General features: G+C 37.0%; 1 protein-coding gene across 2 annotated transcripts in view; it reads left to right on the top strand.

Annotated features, from left to right (window-relative positions):
• Positions 1 to 18,407, top strand: part of vps8 (VPS8 subunit of CORVET complex) — a 187,086-nt gene that overhangs the window by 29,020 nt on the left and 139,659 nt on the right. For both annotated transcript variants that reach the window (XM_044373367.1, XM_044373366.1), the window contains exons 10-12: positions 679 to 832; positions 929 to 988; positions 12,403 to 12,510. In XM_044373367.1, coding sequence (XP_044229302.1) covers positions 679 to 832; positions 929 to 988; positions 12,403 to 12,510 — 322 coding nt within the window. The remainder of the gene's footprint in view (positions 1 to 678; positions 833 to 928; positions 989 to 12,402; positions 12,511 to 18,407) is intronic.

Below are 18,407 nucleotides of genomic sequence, written 5' to 3'. Positions count from 1 at the left end.
GTTACTGTCTCTCCATGGCAGCTCAGCAAGGAAACTCACAATGAGGAAATTGTTTTAAAAAGATTGTAAATTTACAAGACACTTGATTTGTCTAACAGACTGCTGAAGCCTCATATTAAGCTGAACTTTAGAACGCATTTTTGTACAAGGCAAGGACTGTGGATTTGTCCTCCATCTCTTCCTTTAGAAACCCATTATGAAGTGATCTTTTAATGGCCAATATGAACTATAGACATGATTACAGGAAACAAACAAAAACTGTTTCAATGTACATATGGATATGTGGGTATTATTTTCAAACATGAACAATTGTGAAGTTAACCTTGAATTTGGACAACTGAATTTTGTAAAACTGACACAATATGGCTGTTTCACAATTTCTTACAGTTCCACTGAAAGTCTATTCACTTCAAATTATCTCCCTGTCCTAAACACATTTGAAAAATTTTTTTAAGTTCTGAAAGTTGGCACTAAATGTTTAGTCAGACTAATATGTTAATTATCTCGCTCTGCTCTGCCATGCCAGTGTTGTTGATAAATTCTATCTCTCTAAGCAACAACTACAGTACCATGGTAAAAGCCAATCTGACCATGAGAATGAGGTGTTATCCTGGTGCGCAGCTTTTTTTCCTTACTTGTCCTCTCCTTATTCTCTTTCTGTTCTTGTTTCATCTTCAGGAGGGTGATGGGGATGCGGTCCTGTGACTCTCGATGTCTCTTCAGTGGTTCTAAAGGGGAAGTCTGCTGTATTGAACCTTTGCGTACTCCTCCAGACATCAGAGACCATCCAGTCACACACTACTCTCTGCTGGCTATGGCCTCTCTCACTAAGGTATACAAACACACGCAGCTCTATTCACAGTGCACCCTCCATCCTCTGCTTCTTCATTCAGTTTTGTGTAAAGTTTGTTTTTATTTCCTTCACCAGATTCTGGTCATTGGACTGAAGCCCTCCCTGAAAGTCTGGATGACTTTTCCCTACAGCAAGGTCTGCATTTCGGTTTTGTTCGTTTCTGCTTGTTCATTTTGTTGTTAATGAATGCATGTTGGCCTGTGTTCATTGATCCCATACCAGGTATAACTGTGTTATCACTTCATTCTGTGCAGAGTTTAGAGTGATTTCTGAAATTCACACTAAGGAAGGGTTTACCTAGATAAACTGATGAGCATTTTTAAAGGTAGAAAAAAGTATCAAAAAGTGAATAGAAATTCAGTTTCCATATGTATGCTCAGTTCTTTCCATTGTGATTTGGCCAGGAAATTTATAAATATATTACTTCCAGCTGAGGTCTGAGGAGGATAATGGAGGCCCTGCAGTGATTTTACCATCTAGTGCAAAGCAATGCCCTCCAATACATAAACAACACAGGCTAATTCATTGTTTTGACAAGAATCAGTTAATGAATTGGGCCAGTTTCCACACTCTTGCCACTTATTTTACATGTCTAAAACAGTATCATGTATCCAAATGCAATGTCAGCTCAGCTTTGGTAACAGCTTGATCAAGTCAGTCAGTTTTGTTTGTATATTCCAAAATCACAAATTTGCCTCAGCGGGCTTCAGAATCCTTACAGCATATGACACCCTCTGTCATTAGATCTAGTGACCTGAACAATCCCCCAACACTCCTGAAGTAATGAAGAATAGAACTAGACTTGCAGACAAATATAACGGGGTCCAAGCACCCAGATGCAATTTGGACCAGCAGCTTCACCAAGGAAAGGCAATTGAGAAGGCAGTTAGATAAAAGCTATATTTAAATGAATCCATTTACCATTGTATTGCTCTAGCAAACAGGTGACAGTGAGATAGTAAGAAAGCAGAAACTACCATTATACCACTGCATGTCCAGAATTCACATAGCATCTGGCATGTAGTCTGGACTACTATCCATTTGTTTACTGAGAACAATGCACTCCATGAAGACAGTGAGACATGGGAGAGTGAGAGGAGTCAGGCAAAGAAGTTCTTTTAGCTAGCATTTGGCATTTTGAAGAATGCCTTTTATGCTCTGAAATTAACATTTAATTATTAACATTTACATTATTAAGGGTATAAGATAGTGTGTGAGACCACACAAAATTAAGTCATTTTAAATATTACTGTTAAATATATAGTTGACACCAATAGAAAAATTAATAATTATATTTATATTATATGCATATTTAAAAATTTGACCAGCATCTGATTTGCAAACCTTACCAAGGTGGAATTGAACCACCAATCATTTGTGTGACAGGTGAGTTCTGTCTCAATTAAGCTAAAGAGGCATCAAATATCCATAGAAACAAGGTGTATTTCAAAAGGTGTGAATATCCTCACTATTTCGAAAGGAATATAACCCTACATAAGATAACAATGTATAAATACAATGTACAAAATATTTGCCAAAAATTATAAAAAATATTTGACAAAAAATAAGCCAATATGGACGCATATAATCCAATTTTCTTTTCAATATCTATTGTTTCATCCAGTACTACAGTTTTATACTTAAAAACTGAGAACTGAAGTGCTAATATGCTGATCCTGTAGCACAACCTTGTAATGTCACCAAGTATTATGTTGCAGGACTACATTGAGCACAAAAGCATTAAGCTTAAACTCAACAGAATGTGCAAGGCCACATGAAAACTGAGATAGTTGTCAGTAGGTACTGTATACTGAACTGCAAGGACCTCCAATTTGTAATGTTGTGCTGTTCTTTGGTAAAGTGCCTTTGCCCGCACAATTAGTTTTGTGTCATGCATACAAACTCCACGAGGGACACCATGAGGCAATGAATGACATGTCCTTCTCGGGGGAGAAATTCAAAATTCTAAGCTGTTTCAGACAATCAATTTTAACTTCAAACTTTCATCAAACAATACTATACTACATGAGCACTGTGAGACAAACAGAAACAAACACATGCTTTTAGTCTCATTTGGAGAAAGAACTTGTAAATCAGGAGGATTTCTTAATATAAATAAGTTCATAGATCTAAATACATGTTCAGAATGATCCAAGTGATATTTTTCAGTATGCTGCTTTTTCATCCAAATTCCAGTTTTATACTTAAAAAGTCAAGGTGGATATGCAGATAAGATAATCCTGTTGCACCTCTTTAACTTATTACGCCTCTCAGATGCTCTGTCATCACCAAGCGAGTAGTTCCAGGTCTGAAAAGTGAAGCCAGTGCAGAAGTGCCTTAAACCTGCATTCCCTCTCTAATGGCCATCAGGGGGCAACTCCACTGGTTCCAAAAAGAAGTCTGATGGTACAGAAGTTGATGGGAAAATGACCCTACTTCTCACTTGATTTATTACCTTAATAAACACTTTCCTAATGCGTTAATGGTCTCAATCACTAGTTTCAAGTCTTCTTCAATACAACACAATGTTTATTTTGTAAATTATGGTCCCATGTTAGTTAAGCTTGACGATAAAGAAGGGTATGCTTTAGGGCGTGGCTACATTGTGATTGACAAGTTGCTACCACAGCAACATTGTTGGTTAGGTAACATAACCATGGTGTAACCCCAGATTCACAGAGTATAGGCATAGCTGTTGCCATTTCACAGTGTATTTTCAGTTTATGAAAGTTAATTGTAACATTTTGGTTGCCTAAAAAAAGTCTTGTTCAGCATTTGGTTGTACTAAAAGACCCTCTAAGCAGTCAGATTTTCAGTTTTTCCGGTACGTACATGGTGTATAATGGTTTTAAGCCTGTTTTTCGGTAGTGAAAATTAGCATTATCACAGTTAACCATAGACTGAAGATAAATTTGATAAATGTATATTAAATTTTATATTAAACAGAGTAACGTCACAAGTTATATATTTGAAACATATTTATATTCATACAAATATAATAAATATAATTTTTTTAACAGCAGAGATTATGTTCAGAAATGTTCAAAAAAGAAAGACTAATTTGGATGTAGTGTAAACAACACAACACATGTTTTCATTGAGATATAAGTCCCCACTTGCAGCAATGTGATATTATTTTCCTGGCTGAATTAGGGCTATATGTGGTCCGAAACAGACGTCCATCTTTGGCTAAATTTGGACCAAATCAGACAGATTACAGCCCAATTTTCAACAACTATTTTTGGGCTAAATGAAGGCCACGATGGGCCCACCAGATTTAGCCCAAAAAACAACGTTCATGGATGTCAGGTGCTCGTTTGTGTGTGTGTGTGCTTGCGTGTGTTGTAAATTCAACCAAACAAGAATTTTTATTTATTTATTTATTTATTTTTATCATTTGGGTTAACTCAATGCTATAGTCCTAAGAAAAAAGTTGTGTTCTATGAATGTGGGCCAGCTGGTGGGCTTATAGTCACCAGTTTGCACCTAACACCTAACATAAACCAACCACTTGGAATGTGCGTAAAGAGCTGCTGGACGCACTGCCTAGTGGGGTTGCCGCATTACTTCCTGCACACATCTCTAGTGCACTCATTCTAATATTGTGCACAATACTTACTAGGGAACCGCTAGGGCTCAAGGGAGCAAAAAAGATTAAATCTAAAAATGAGTCTACTAAATCCCCTGGAATTATTAAATTGATTTATTGACTGGGACAGTGTGCAGTTTGAAACATAAAAGATGCACTGCACCAGAGTTAGCTTGAAGCTAGTTTGCATCTGTAGTCCCCAACAAAAAACATACAACAGCACAACAACAAACAGTACAAAGCAAAAAAAACCAAAAACACACAGAACACACCATACAACATACAAAACTACACACAGCACATCACATACACCCACAATGTCAGTTAGAACTTGTCAAATTTAAATCAAGACCATAGATGGAGTTTAGACTCAGTGGTCACACAGCTGAACAAATTATTACTTATTACTTACTTATTATTACTTCAGTACTTTGATTCACTTGTAAACTCAATTACACATGTTTACCACATTGTTGAGCTGTCTAGTCTCAATTGGAGAGACTGTTCAGTCTTCTGTATACTGTTTCTTCATTATCATGTAACATTGTGGGAATGTTTTATAAAAGTAACCTAGTGGGTGAAGATAAGCACACATGCATCCCATAAGTGAGGTGCTGCGCTGAGACAAAGTAATCAAGAAACCATGAAAAAACCTGCACACTTTCATTGTGCAAACAATATTTTGATGCCAAAAGAGATCTTCGTCAAGTCTCAAAGACACCGTGCACAAAATCACCCCTATACAGTATGTAAGATGAGGACACACACCTGAACTTTTGGACTGATGATGAGGATACACGTCTGATGTGAACTGATTTGATATTTGATTGATATTTGCATGTTTGTATATATCTAAGAATCTATGTTTTACGTTCTTCCTTTGTTATCATGTAATATTGTAGGAATATTTTATAAAAGGACGTTCTATAATCTGTTACCTCAACAACTTCCCCAAAACATCCTTAGAATGTTGCAGGCAAAATGTTGTGACTTTAAGGTATCACATTGCAGGAACGTTTTATAAAAGACGTTCCGTCATCGCAGGCCTCAATAACATCCTCAAAACATTTTCTGAATTTTGCATTAAGAATGTTCTTCCTTTGTTATTATGTAACCTTGCGGGAATGTTTTATAAAAGAACATTATATAATCTTCTACGTCAACAACGTCCCCAAAACATTATGTCTTAGTTAACATTTAACCTTATAGGAACATTATTTGAAATTATAAACATCCTTAAAATGTTCTTTGAACATTAGATTAAAATGTTTTCTTTAACCCCTTAAGGTTCTGTACTGTTAATTACACAACTATGCTATGTACACAACTCCTGTCTTTAAGCGGGTACTCATGCGACACATCTTTGGAAAGGTAAGATTCTTGTGATTCGATTGATGCAAACCATTTCATGATACAATCACAACAGGTACAGTCAATGCCTCTGTCAGACAACTGGCCAATAAACAAACAATTACAAAATTCAGGCAACTCACATATGAAGCCTCATGACTTCACTGACTGATACAATCCCAACAAAAACGGTCGTGTTACATTGGCAAAGGTCCAGTCGATCCAATCCACTAAAATATTTAATCCAAAACATATTATTACATCAGTAAATATCCATGAACGGCTGCTGCATCATTACAAATTTGCCAGCAGATGTCCTTATCTTCCCACGTATTTTCCATCATAACTTGCACCAGCATGTAAACATTAGCCACATCTTGGTATCAAAATGGCGACTGCACTCTGACGTTTCAATTGACACCTCACTTGACCCAATAGGAGCTTCCATGTCCTGCCCACAGCCTACAATAGCCAACAAGTCAGCGCTGAAAGAAGGTGCCTGCCCCTTTTCTTTGGTGTAAAGACCAAGCCAATAGGAACAGATTCTGCCCATGACTGGCGCTTTAAATTGCCAATGAAATTCCAAAAATGATGATATGATGCTTTAGTGGATTATATAAAGTCACAACATGGAAATTATGTGCATATAAATAGTTTGCTTTGATTTACTTTTTATATGAACTGCTTTTCCGCCACAGCACTTGTTTTGACTTTTTTATATGCACAAAGTTTAGTTTCAAGGGAACAAAGATTATGGAGGTATTTGTTCAGCAGATCAGTTAGAAATAACACAGGGAGGAAGAGTACAAGCAGAAACAGCCACAGTGAAATATTTTATGTAAAGCTGCAGACAACCAGCACACCTCAGGTAAACTACTGATTTTACTTTGCTGTGCTGTGTAATGGTGTGGTGGCTTGGCGTTACTACTCCCAGAGCGGAGCAGCGAACTCGCGCGTTATGCATGTAGCAGATGTCCATATGAAGAAATCTGTCATAAATTGACGTCAGCTCGGGCCAAAAGTAGAAAAAACTGTTGAAAACCGAGCGTTCAGAGCAGTCTAAAGCTGCTGCTTTTTGCTCAGAGATTACTGCTGTATATATTTACCTCGTTATTTGACACGTCGGCCACTTTTAACATGAACATCCGACATTGTGGCATTATATATATGTCTGAAAATAAGGAAAAGCATAATACGTCCCCTTTTAAATATTAATTTGGGTGTCCTTGAAAGACATGAAAAGATTTGAGAATCATTGTCAAAGTACAAATGGTTCAACTGTCAACTGAAAGATTGATTAAGAATAAACATTGCACTATAATTGCAATATTCAGTAAATAGCATCCGTTTCTATATCATAAATATGAATAATAGCCATATAAATTTAGATTGCCAAAATCAAAATGTATCCAAGGTGCTTATTCTGTTGTGTATAGCTATCATTAAATGTACAAAATTATCCTATTCCCTTAGCAAGTATCCAAATGTCCCACTCATATGAGTTATTTTATCTTTATTGGTAAAACATCCCATCCCACTCATAAGGGGTGAAGTGTCCCCATTACCATGACTAACATTACAGTGAACTAATGTTAGCTATGCAGTCGACTTAACCTATGTTGTAGCTGTTGGTTAGCCATGAACAATTTGTGAACAGGCTGTGTTGTGCAGACTCATCTCATGTCTGTACAGACCAGAGAGAAAGCTGTTTTTAAAAGTCTCTCTGTGATCAGCTCTCAGTATTTTTGTAGCTTTTAACTGAATCTCTGTGGTCTGAAGTTTAGGATCTCTCCTGTGTCTGTTTGTACTTTCTGATATCTGCTTTTTTTTGCATTTCCTGATTACTTTCAGCAGTATTTGAGCCATGTTAAGTTACTGCTGATGAAAACATATTTCCTGCTGCTTCATATTAAAAGCTTACCACTGACAAACTAACAGAAGGCTTTTATTGTGAAAAACTTTTAGAAGGGAAATGTAGCAGTATGGAAGTAGATAGGCATTTTTCCCGTGAGAAGCTCCAAAAACACTGTTTTTACAGCAGAGATGGAAAACAGGAGAAATATGAAGAAAATGGAAATTGGAAATGGACTTTTCTGAAACACTTCCCAAAACCCCCGTTTTTGATCATTTTGAGTTATATTGATGAGAAAATCCTATTTTTCCACCATGGAAGTGGAAAGGTGTTTTTCTTGGAAGAAAGAGGGCACACTATATATATTTGGGACCTTCCAAATATATGTAGTGTGCCCTCTGTGGGACATATGATTACACATTTTAGAATAGATGGGTGATAAAACATGGAAGCTATTGAAAACAAATAATATTTATGGAAGAATATTGTTAATAAATTGACAAAATACTAATATCCAATATGAATGGGTGTTCCTGTGGGTCATGTGATAACACATTTTAGAATAGATTTTGAACCACTGGCTAACATAACATGGAAGCTATTGAGAAAAACACAGTATTTCTGAAAATAATAGTGTTAATAAATAGACAAACTACTAATATCCAATATAAAGAGGTGTGCCCCTTATGGGCTACGTGAATACACATTTTAGAATACGTTTTGAATCATTGGGTGACATAACATAGAAGCTACTGAAAATTTGCTCAATAAGACATAGAGGTTATTTCAATTAAAATAATAAATAAAGTTGTAATCTATCTATCTACTGAACTTAGCATGCTAACTAGCAAGTCCCAGCCCTATCCGGCCTGTACTGTCTCATAATACCACTTTGTACTTCAGGGCGGTAGTGAGTGACTGTAGTGTCCAGTCTGCTCTTAAAAAAAGTTGCTGGAGCAGCCGGCTGCTGCTGCAGAGCTGGCTGGGGAGACATCAGCTGGGCATATCAGCTGATCCAACGAAGTGCAGTGCCTTGCACCAGCTATGGCTAAGCTGACATGAGACATTGAGCATCGTAGTACATTGTAGTAAGCTGCATTGATAAAGAAATATCTTATCAATAAATTGGTCTCTACTTGGATTACTGTTGTAAAATGGGATTCAATACAGATAATGAAAAATTATGTTGTGTGACAGAAAAACTGCTGTTTTACCAGTAGTGAGTTCTTTGACATTTTATGATTTACACCTACCCTAGGGGCATGTGTGTAACTATTTAGTTGTTACTTAGAGTTATGTTGTAAATTATCTCTTTGGTACAACTGCTTTCTCATATGTGCAGATCTTTGGTCATTTACTGCTGGCTCTAATATCTCTGTAGCATTTTGATATCTTGACAACACTATAACACAGATTCACTGTTAACAGTAAACTTTACACTATATTCAGTGTGTGATAATGGTGGTGGGGTGGCGGAATGAAATGCTGCCCCCTATTTGTTTGGATAAGGTGACCAATTCTTACATATTGAAACTTTAAATAAATTTTAAAAAATGCACCCAAGTGCTGCCTTTTTCGAAGATGTACTACAAGATAACTCTAGTGTGTGCGCATCATAGTCCAGGTGCTGCACTGGTTCTAAGTTCTTTTCACAACCAGGTAATAAGGCAGAGCCCTCTCTAAAGTCAGTGTTCTGTGTACAGCTTCCTTGTCCGACAAAGTGGATCAGCTGCAGTGGTGTTAAGGAATTGTCGTTGTTTGCCTCCATGAAACTAGATATTGTTCCTATAGATGCTGCAGGCCAGTTTTCTGAGCTGGTAGAGACTAATGAGTTACAAGTAAACAAAATCATCAGGGCTCTCATTTATAACGGTTGTGTACGCACAAAACGGGGCCTGAAAGAAGAGTATGCCACTTCCCACGCAAAAGTTGCGATTTATAAAATCAAACTTGACGGTATAATGTGCACACCTGTACATAAACTCTTACCCATGTGTACAAACCTTTAAGAGACAGAGGAAATTGACGATGCAGATGGTGAGGTGGTGAATTTAAGCCAGATTGTGTAATAATCCTCTCACACATTTAATTTCACTTAATAGCAAACATTAATTATAGATCCACATCATAAGCATTCAAACCAGCAGTGTTATCTGTACTTAGGCTTGTAATGAGCCGTAACTATTCCATAAGCATCTTTCAATTTGAAAAGATATAAACCAACTCAGATCTTAAAGTCTGCCCAACATTTCATCAGCGCTGTCTCACCCGGAACACAAAGAGTGTGGAGCAGTGCAGCAGCTGCTAAAATGAATGGTGGCAGGTGGCAGGATTCTGTAAATTCCACATAACTTCAAGACATTCGAAAACGAGGAAATAAAACGGTAAAAGTCCATTCATGCCTGCTGCGGTCCTTCCTCTGCTGCTGCTGAATGCAAGTGTGGAGAGAGGGTCCGATACGGTGACTCTAAACACTGATTGGCCAGGTGTCTAAAGACAGAGAGAGTGATTGGTGCAGCGAATGAGACACATGTACATCAGTATTCATGAATGCTTTTGTATTGCCCATTTATGGTTGAATGTGGGTGTGTGGAGAGCAGGATATGAGGCTGATCCTTGTGCGCACATTTCCAGGTGGCCTGTAATTTATAAAGATAAATTCATGTGCACTGGTGCGTACGCAAGATTTTATAAATCTGATTATTTTTTGGCGCACACCATTTTCGGCTTTTGTGCGCACACACACTTTTAGTATGGATCCTACGCACTGTTTTATAAATGAGACCCCTGCTCCTTAAAAAGCTCCAAAAGTAGAGATGCTTTCCAGTTTGTCAAATCACACAAAGATATTTTAACTCCCCCTATTTCTCAGTTAATTAACTTGTAATTTAAACACAGCTCCTTTCCTGATGACTGGAAATGTGCCATTGTCACGCCTATTTTTAAATCTAGAGACTGCCTTGAAGCCAGTAACTACAGACCAGTAAGTATACTGCCAGTGCTCTCAAGGGTTTCAGAGAAAGTTGTCATAAACAACTGACAACATTTCTTATTAAAGCAATTTTGGTCTACATTGTATGCAATTTGTCTTGAGAGCAAATCATTCCACCAAAACTGCTACCTTGCACTTAATAGAGCAAATTAAATCAAGACTTTACAAAGGAGGTATAGTTGGTGCTGTATTTTTAGATCTGCGTAAAGCATTCGGCACAATCAATCATGATGTTTTAATATCGAAACTCTCTAAATTTAACTTCTCATCTAGAGCACTGGCATGGATGTTTTCATATTTATATAATAAGATACAATGTTTTAAAGTTTGTGATGCACTGTCCAGTAACATGAAGTGCACAATGGGTATCCCACATGGGTCAGTGTTAGGTCCCCTGTTATTTAGCCTATATATTAATGATCTCCCTCAACAGTGTCATGATGTAGAACCACAAATGTATGCAGATGACACCGTTGTGTACACACATGCAAAAACAGCAGTGTAAACTGCTGCTAAGCAAACAATTGCATTGGAAAGGATCACACATTGGCTTGATCAATCATGTCTTAGTCTAAATGTAAACAAGACAAAAGTTATGTTTTTCTCTAAAACTAGGGTACAACCTCCTAACGCTGATATTTTCATCAAAGGTGAAAAATTTGACATAGTTACTGATTTTAAATGTCTTGGTGTGACACTGGATCCAAATTTGAATTTTAAGAGACATGTTAAAAAAAGGTTAAAACCATAAAGTACAACTTAGCAAATTTTAGACATATTAAAACTGTCTCTCTTTGGACGCAGCCTATATATGCATGCTATGATTCTTTCCCATATGTCTTATTGCATCACATGGTGGGGGCAGGCTGGAGAAACAGCCATAAAACCTCTTGAGTCCTTACACAAACAAACTCTAAAAACTCTGGACAACAAGCCAATGCATTTCCATCACTGTAGGGTACTGGAGAAATACAATTTACTGAGTTTTGAGAATTTTAGATTATTCTCATTAGTGCATAGTTTATAAAATTTTAAATGGTTTGGCTCCTCCTCCACTATGTGACTTTGTGTACACTCACTCAGTAAGTTCTATTAGATCCTCCAGAATATCCTCTATACAAGATTGTACCATACCATTTCATCGCACTGCATTTGGGCAATCAGCTTTCTCTGTGAAAGCCGCAACTCAGTGGAATGTCCTACCTGATGACTTGAAGAACTGTAGTTCAATCAATACATTCAAGGCCAAATAAAAAAATCTATTAAAGACCAATCAGCTCTGTGACCACTGAATCTAAACTTCATCTATGGTCTTCCCATTAGCACAGGTACACTTGCTTTTAATTTGACAAGTTTACATTATTAATTTTTAATTGACATTGTGGGTGTATGTGATGTGCTGTTGTGTGTAGCTTTATATTTTGTATGGTGTGTTTTTTGCTTTGTACTGTTTGTTGTTGTGTGTGTATATATATATATATATATATATATATATATATATATATATATATATATATATATATATATATATATGTATATGTATATATTTACATGTTAGCAGCAGTTCTCCTTAGGTTGGCAGAACAGAGATTTACGTTTTCTGCCCAAAAATATGATGGCTGATAAAGGCTGTGATGTCTACTGCGTGATCATCACAGTGTTGTCACATGGAAACAATTCAGCATTATGTTCACACAATTATGAGCATTGAGTACATTACTGTAAGATGTTAATTACTGATGTGTTGCAATGTTTTCTTTCACCAGTCTGATCCATCCAGTGTTCCACAGCTGGCCTGGCAGTTTGTTCCTGTCCAGAAGACAGTTAACCCAATCCTGGCTTTTTGCAAAGGAGATACAGTCCACTTCCTGCTGGTATGTGCTGAGCTCCCTCTTAACTTCAAAATCAAAGAATACAGAATAGACTAAAGGTCATGTATTTTTTGGTGGCATCACAATACTTGAGATAGATTGATGTAAATTATGGGCTACCTTCCTCTTCTAGTACTCAGCTAACCACAGCTAGGACTGACTATTGAGTAGTAGTATTCAGTACAGACATGGCCAAAAGTATTGGTACTCTTCCACCTTTCTTTAAAAAAACTAAATTTTCCCTGTATTAAGTTGAAACTGACAGAAGTGTATGGCATCTATCATTCTTTATTTCACATTGAATACATCTGAAACTTTGCTTTTGATTTACAACTTAATGTATTATTTAGTACAATAAAACAAATGAAAATGGCATGGCCAAAAATATTGGTACCCTTAACTTAATATTTTGTAGCACAGCCTTTGGAAGCTTCTGTAACTCTGAATAAGGTTTCTACACTTCTCCACCGGTAGTTCGGCCCACTCTTTTCGAGCAAACTGCTCCAGTTCTCTCAGGTTTGATGGGTGCTGTCTCCCAACTGCAAGTTTCAGCTCTTTCCACAGATGTTCAATGGGATTCATAGCAGGCCACTTCAGAATGGTCCAACGTTTTCTTCTCATCCACTCTTGGGTGCTTTTTGATGTAAGTTTGGGGTCATTATCCTGCTGGAAGACGTATGACATGCGACTAAGACACAGCTTTCTGACACTGGGCTGTATATTTCGGTCCAAAATGCCTTGATAGTCTTCTGATTACATTGTGCCCTGCACAGATTTAAGGCACCCAGTGCCTGAGGCAACAAAGCAACCCCAAAACATCACTGAGCCTCCTCCATGTTTCACGGTAGGCATGGTGTTCTTGTCTTTGAAGGCTTCATTTTTTCTTCTAATTTCTTATGTTTTTTTGTCAACAGAAATGACAGAAACAAACGCGTTTCAGCCTGAGGCAATCATCAATGTAAAAAAAAAACAAAAGAAATGATGCGAGAATACATAATTATATAATAGGATCTTTCTCTGAAAGGACAACCCTAACCCCTCTTTCTTAAAATGTAAGAGGTGTGACCTTAGTAATCAGTGGAAACTATAATCAGTGTCATGAGCCAAAGGGCAATAAATATATATGACTGAACACCTCTGTCTGTACTGGGGACACATAAAAAAAGGAAAAAAAGATTAAGGACTACGTGACCTTGTAGGACCAAGTAAATTGTACTTAACAAAAGAGCATAGATAAATATCATAGAAAAAACATCAAGAAAAAGCCATAACCATATAATACATGTTAAGAATCCAAATATAAAAAAGGCAATTAGCATGTCAAATTTATTTTAATAAAGAGCTATATGACCCTGTTAAATAGTTTAAATGCTTATAAGAGTAAACAGAAAAATATAGAAAAATGTAGAAAAAATATATATATAGAAAAATGTTGGGACAAAATATATCTAAGATCTGGTAAGAATAAGTAGCATGTTAAAGGAAAATAATCCAACCTTGTCGACCACTTTATACTAAATATAAATCTTAATAGGGAATCATAATGTAAAAAGGACCCCAAAAGATTATGAAAAGTTGATCATAAAACAACAGCCCAAAAGCAGTTCTTTGTTTGAACCTTTTGGGCTTTCAGTTTGTAATGTGTGATCCAATGCTTCTCTCTGTAACAGAAATATGTCCTTATCACCCCCCTCTTTTAAAAGGATGTACCATTTCTGTCCCTAAAAATTTAAGAGAGACATCATGGCCAGCTGAATGGAAGTGTCTAGCCACCAGGGATTTTTCATCTTTTTTCCTTAAACTACTTTTATGTTCAGAAATCCTAGTTTTTAACCCCCATTTAGTTTTAACTATATATGTTAACCCACAAGGGCATTTCAAGAGATATGCAACATATTTGGTTCTGCAGGAGATCCTACTCTTAATGTTGAACTTATTGCGTTTGTGGGGATGTAAAAAAACATCACCTCTAATCATAGCATTACACTGGGCACAGTTTAAACATTGGTTGCTGCTGGGTTAGATAAATAATGTGGAGGAGGCACATAACAATCAGCCCTCACTAAGGTGTCCCTTAAATTCCTAGCCTGCTTATTAGCAAAAATTGGCAAATCTTTAAAAGAATGACCTATTAAAGGATCACTAGATGTAAAACGTGCCAGTGTTCAATAACACACTTTTTGATCTCTTTGGATAATGGAGAAAATGTATCAGCCATCACAATTTTTTAGTCCCTCTTAGAGGGAGGTTTAGGGACTAATAGAATATTTCTGTTAGTCTTTATCCAAACTATTTCTAATCACGTTTGGTTATTATTTCCATTGATTACTGAGGTCACTCCTCTTTCATTTTAAGAGGCTACATTGGGGTTGTCCTTTTACAGATGGATCCTATTATATAATTATGTATTCTTGTCGCTGATTGGCTTTTGAATCTCACCTATTTGTCTATAGATTTCTTTTGTTTTTTTACGCTGATGATTGCTTCAGGCTGAAATGCGTGTCTGTCGTTTCTGTCGTTTCTGTCCACAATTAAAAAACATAAGAAGATGGATCAGTGAGTGCTGGTGTTTTGTTTTGTTTGTTCCATCTTCATCACAACCCTGCACCTGACACTCTACCTAAGATTTGGAGCTGTGCGCACCGCTGCTTTGCACTAGATCTTTTTTTTTTTTTTCAATAAACATAGGATTGGTGTGATTTACCATAAAGCTTTTTTGTTTCTTTCCAAAGCACATTCTCCCAGGACTGTGGTTTGTCAAGATGCATTTTGGCAAAGTCCAGTCTGGCTTTTTTGTGTCTCCCTCTTAGAAGTGGGGTCTTCCTGGGTCTTCTACCATGGAGCCCATTTTCATTTAGACAGCGACGGATGGTGCAACTTGAAACTATTGTACCTTGAACTTTAAGATCAGCTTGGTTCTGTATTGAAGTTTTCCTTGGTTCTTTCTAGACCATTCGAGCATTCCTTCTGTTCAATCTCGGGCCAATTTTCCTCTTGCGACCACGTCCATAGATGTTGGCTACAGTTCCATGGGCCTTAAACTTCTTAATAATATTGGCAACAGTGGTCACAGGAACATCAAGTTCTTTGGAGATGGTCTCGTAACCTTTACGTTGACCATGCTTGGCTATTACCTTTTTTTGAATGTCTTCAGACCACTCTCTAGTTTTCCTTCTGTTTTACATGATGCACACAGTGGCACAAAAGAGCAGAGTGAGTAATTTTCTCCTTTTAAACTGGCTGTAAGAGTGACTGTAAGATTAAAAAAAACACTTGATACTAATTAAAACACAATATTCTGCTTAAAGTATCACTACAAATCAATTAATTTTTTACAACTTCTAAAGGGTACCAATAATTTTGTCCAGGCATATTTTAAAATGTCTTTGTAGAATAAGCATGAATTCAGTTATTTTTACAACTTTTTTGTTTTGTTCCACTGCAAACCAAACATAGACATGCATTGATAATAAATTATCTTTTAATTTCAACACTGTTCAGAGCGAATATTGCTTTATTTTAATAAAATGCAAAGGTTACCAATAATTTCTGCCACGTGTGTATGAGTGTACACTCACTGGCCAGTCTTTGAAGTTTAATTTAAGATCCTAAAACAGCAGGACATGTGGCTTTAGCCCTTGTTAACAGGTTTGATTATTGTTTGTCTGTTAGAATGAGATGACAGGTGATCAGGTTTTGGATACAGTGGCTCTTCTACAACAAATTAGAATAAGATCCAACCATGGTTTAATCTTTCAATTATGAATATGATAAAACAGAGGCACTCTGCTTTTGCCAAGGTCAAACAGTCACAGCAGCAAACTGATATATTGGTGACGAGAGAAAAACGTCTATCGTTTCATATTATGCTATTGTTTGCTTTGTTGTGACACAAATCACACAAATTACGGAAATATTTTTTACCATTTGGAGTTTGTCCATCTTTTGCGCGGATTACATTGATAAATTGAAGCTGCAAGCAGCTATGATCAGGCCCTCACACCTTTTTCCATGTTGGGTTGCTTTGCAGTCGAAGGGTTTTATTGCGGGTATGTAGATGTGTTCAGGCCTGAATTCTTATCGGACGTCAACGAAGGAGATAAACATCACTTCCTGTGCCCACTATGTGGCGCAAGAGAACACACACTAGTTATCCAACATGATGCTGTATATTGTGTAGACCACACCATATAAATTCCATGTAAATCAGATGATAAGGCTGATTTCCTGTTTTCAGTATGTGGTACTATGACTCAATATTGACATGTAGATGCATTCAGGCTGGGACTCTAATCAAGCATGAGAAATTTGGTGCTGATGTACATACAAGTTACAACAACTTCTTGCTTTATGGTGAAACAACAAAGTTTGCCGCATCATCATGTCAAGGGTGTTTGATGAAAACTCAAGATTTTGAAAAATTTTCATTGCAAAGGCCTTTAGATGACACTGACCAAATTTGAAGTTGGTCAGGTTAAATCTCTAGGAGGAGTTTGTTAAAATACAATGCCTGCAAATGGCAAAAACTGTGCAAAAATGCACAGTATATTCAAAATGGCAGACTTCCTTTTAGACTTAGGGTATGGCTCCAAGAGGTGTTTCTGTGTGTCTGGATATGATACATGTGCCTACCAAATTTTGTTCACCAATGTCATATTTAAAGGTGAGGGCTTTTAATTTGAAATTTTCTAGGGAGTGCCCTTAAGCCATTTTGGAACACCCAAGCCAAAGGCCCATATCTAATGTCAAGTTTCGCCACTTCTGCTGAATGTTTCGTGAGTTTTTGAGCATTCCTAGCACCTCAAAACTGCCAAAAGTTCAAGCTATAATGCTGAGAGCAATGATCCCACCTAATTTCACAAACATCAAAGAAACTTTTTCTTCGCACGAGTAGGTGCTCGGGCCCTAATTAAAGCTGCAAGTAGGTGGTGCTATGAATATGACTCAATATTAACATGGAGATGTGTTTGGGCCGGGACTCTTATCAAGCATGAGAAATTTGGAGCAATCTGACAATGTAAAGTGGAGTTACAACAACTTTCAGTTACAGCAACTTTCTGTTTCATGGCGAAACAGGAGGTTGCTGTGGCGACGTGGCAAACTTTGCTGTGTCGCCACAGCAATAGCATTCAATGAATGAGGACACTGACCAAATTTAAAGGAATTCATTAAAACACAATGCCTGCAAATGGCAAAATTTACACAAAAATCGCAAATTAAATTCAAAATGGCTGATTTCTTGTCATCTGGCCATGATGCATGTCCCTACCAAATTTTGTTCATGTGTGTCAATTTTGAAGGAGGGGCCTCGACTTTGAAAAGTTCAAATTTCATTGAGCAGTGTCCTGCATTGGGTCAGTTGTGCATAAATAAGCCTCTTACCCATACTCTAAGTCCAACAGGAAGTCAGCCATTTTGAATTAACTGTGCATTTTTGCTTCATTTTTGCCACTTGCAGGTATTGCATTTTAACAAACTCGTCCTCGAGATTTGAACCAACTGACTTCAAGCTGGTGGGTGCCATCTAAAGAGCTTCGTGATGAAGTTATCAAAATCATTTGAGTTTTCATGGAACATTCTTGACGTGGTGTGTCAATTTGCATGTCTCGCCATGAATCAGGAAGTGGTTGCAACTCCACTAGACTTTGTCCAGTCTGGCCCAACTGTCAAATGCTTGATCTACATCTACATATCAATATTGAGTCATAGTCATAGTGCCACCAACTGACAACAGGAAGTCAACAGCAATTTTTGAACAAAGTTGTTTTGACTTTCATGAAATTCGATGGGATCATTTCTCTCATCATTCTACCCAGAAATTTTTTTTGGAATCTTTTTGCCAGACAGGAAGTCAGCCATTTTGGATTTCATGCATAAATTTTCATTTTACGAACACGTTT

This window comes from Thunnus albacares, chromosome 14 (genome assembly GCF_914725855.1).
Source record: "Thunnus albacares chromosome 14, fThuAlb1.1, whole genome shotgun sequence".
Lineage (NCBI taxonomy): Eukaryota > Metazoa > Chordata > Actinopteri > Scombriformes > Scombridae > Thunnus > Thunnus albacares.
The sequence above is the reverse complement of the archived record's forward strand: the minus strand, read 5'-3'. Positions and strand labels throughout refer to the sequence as shown.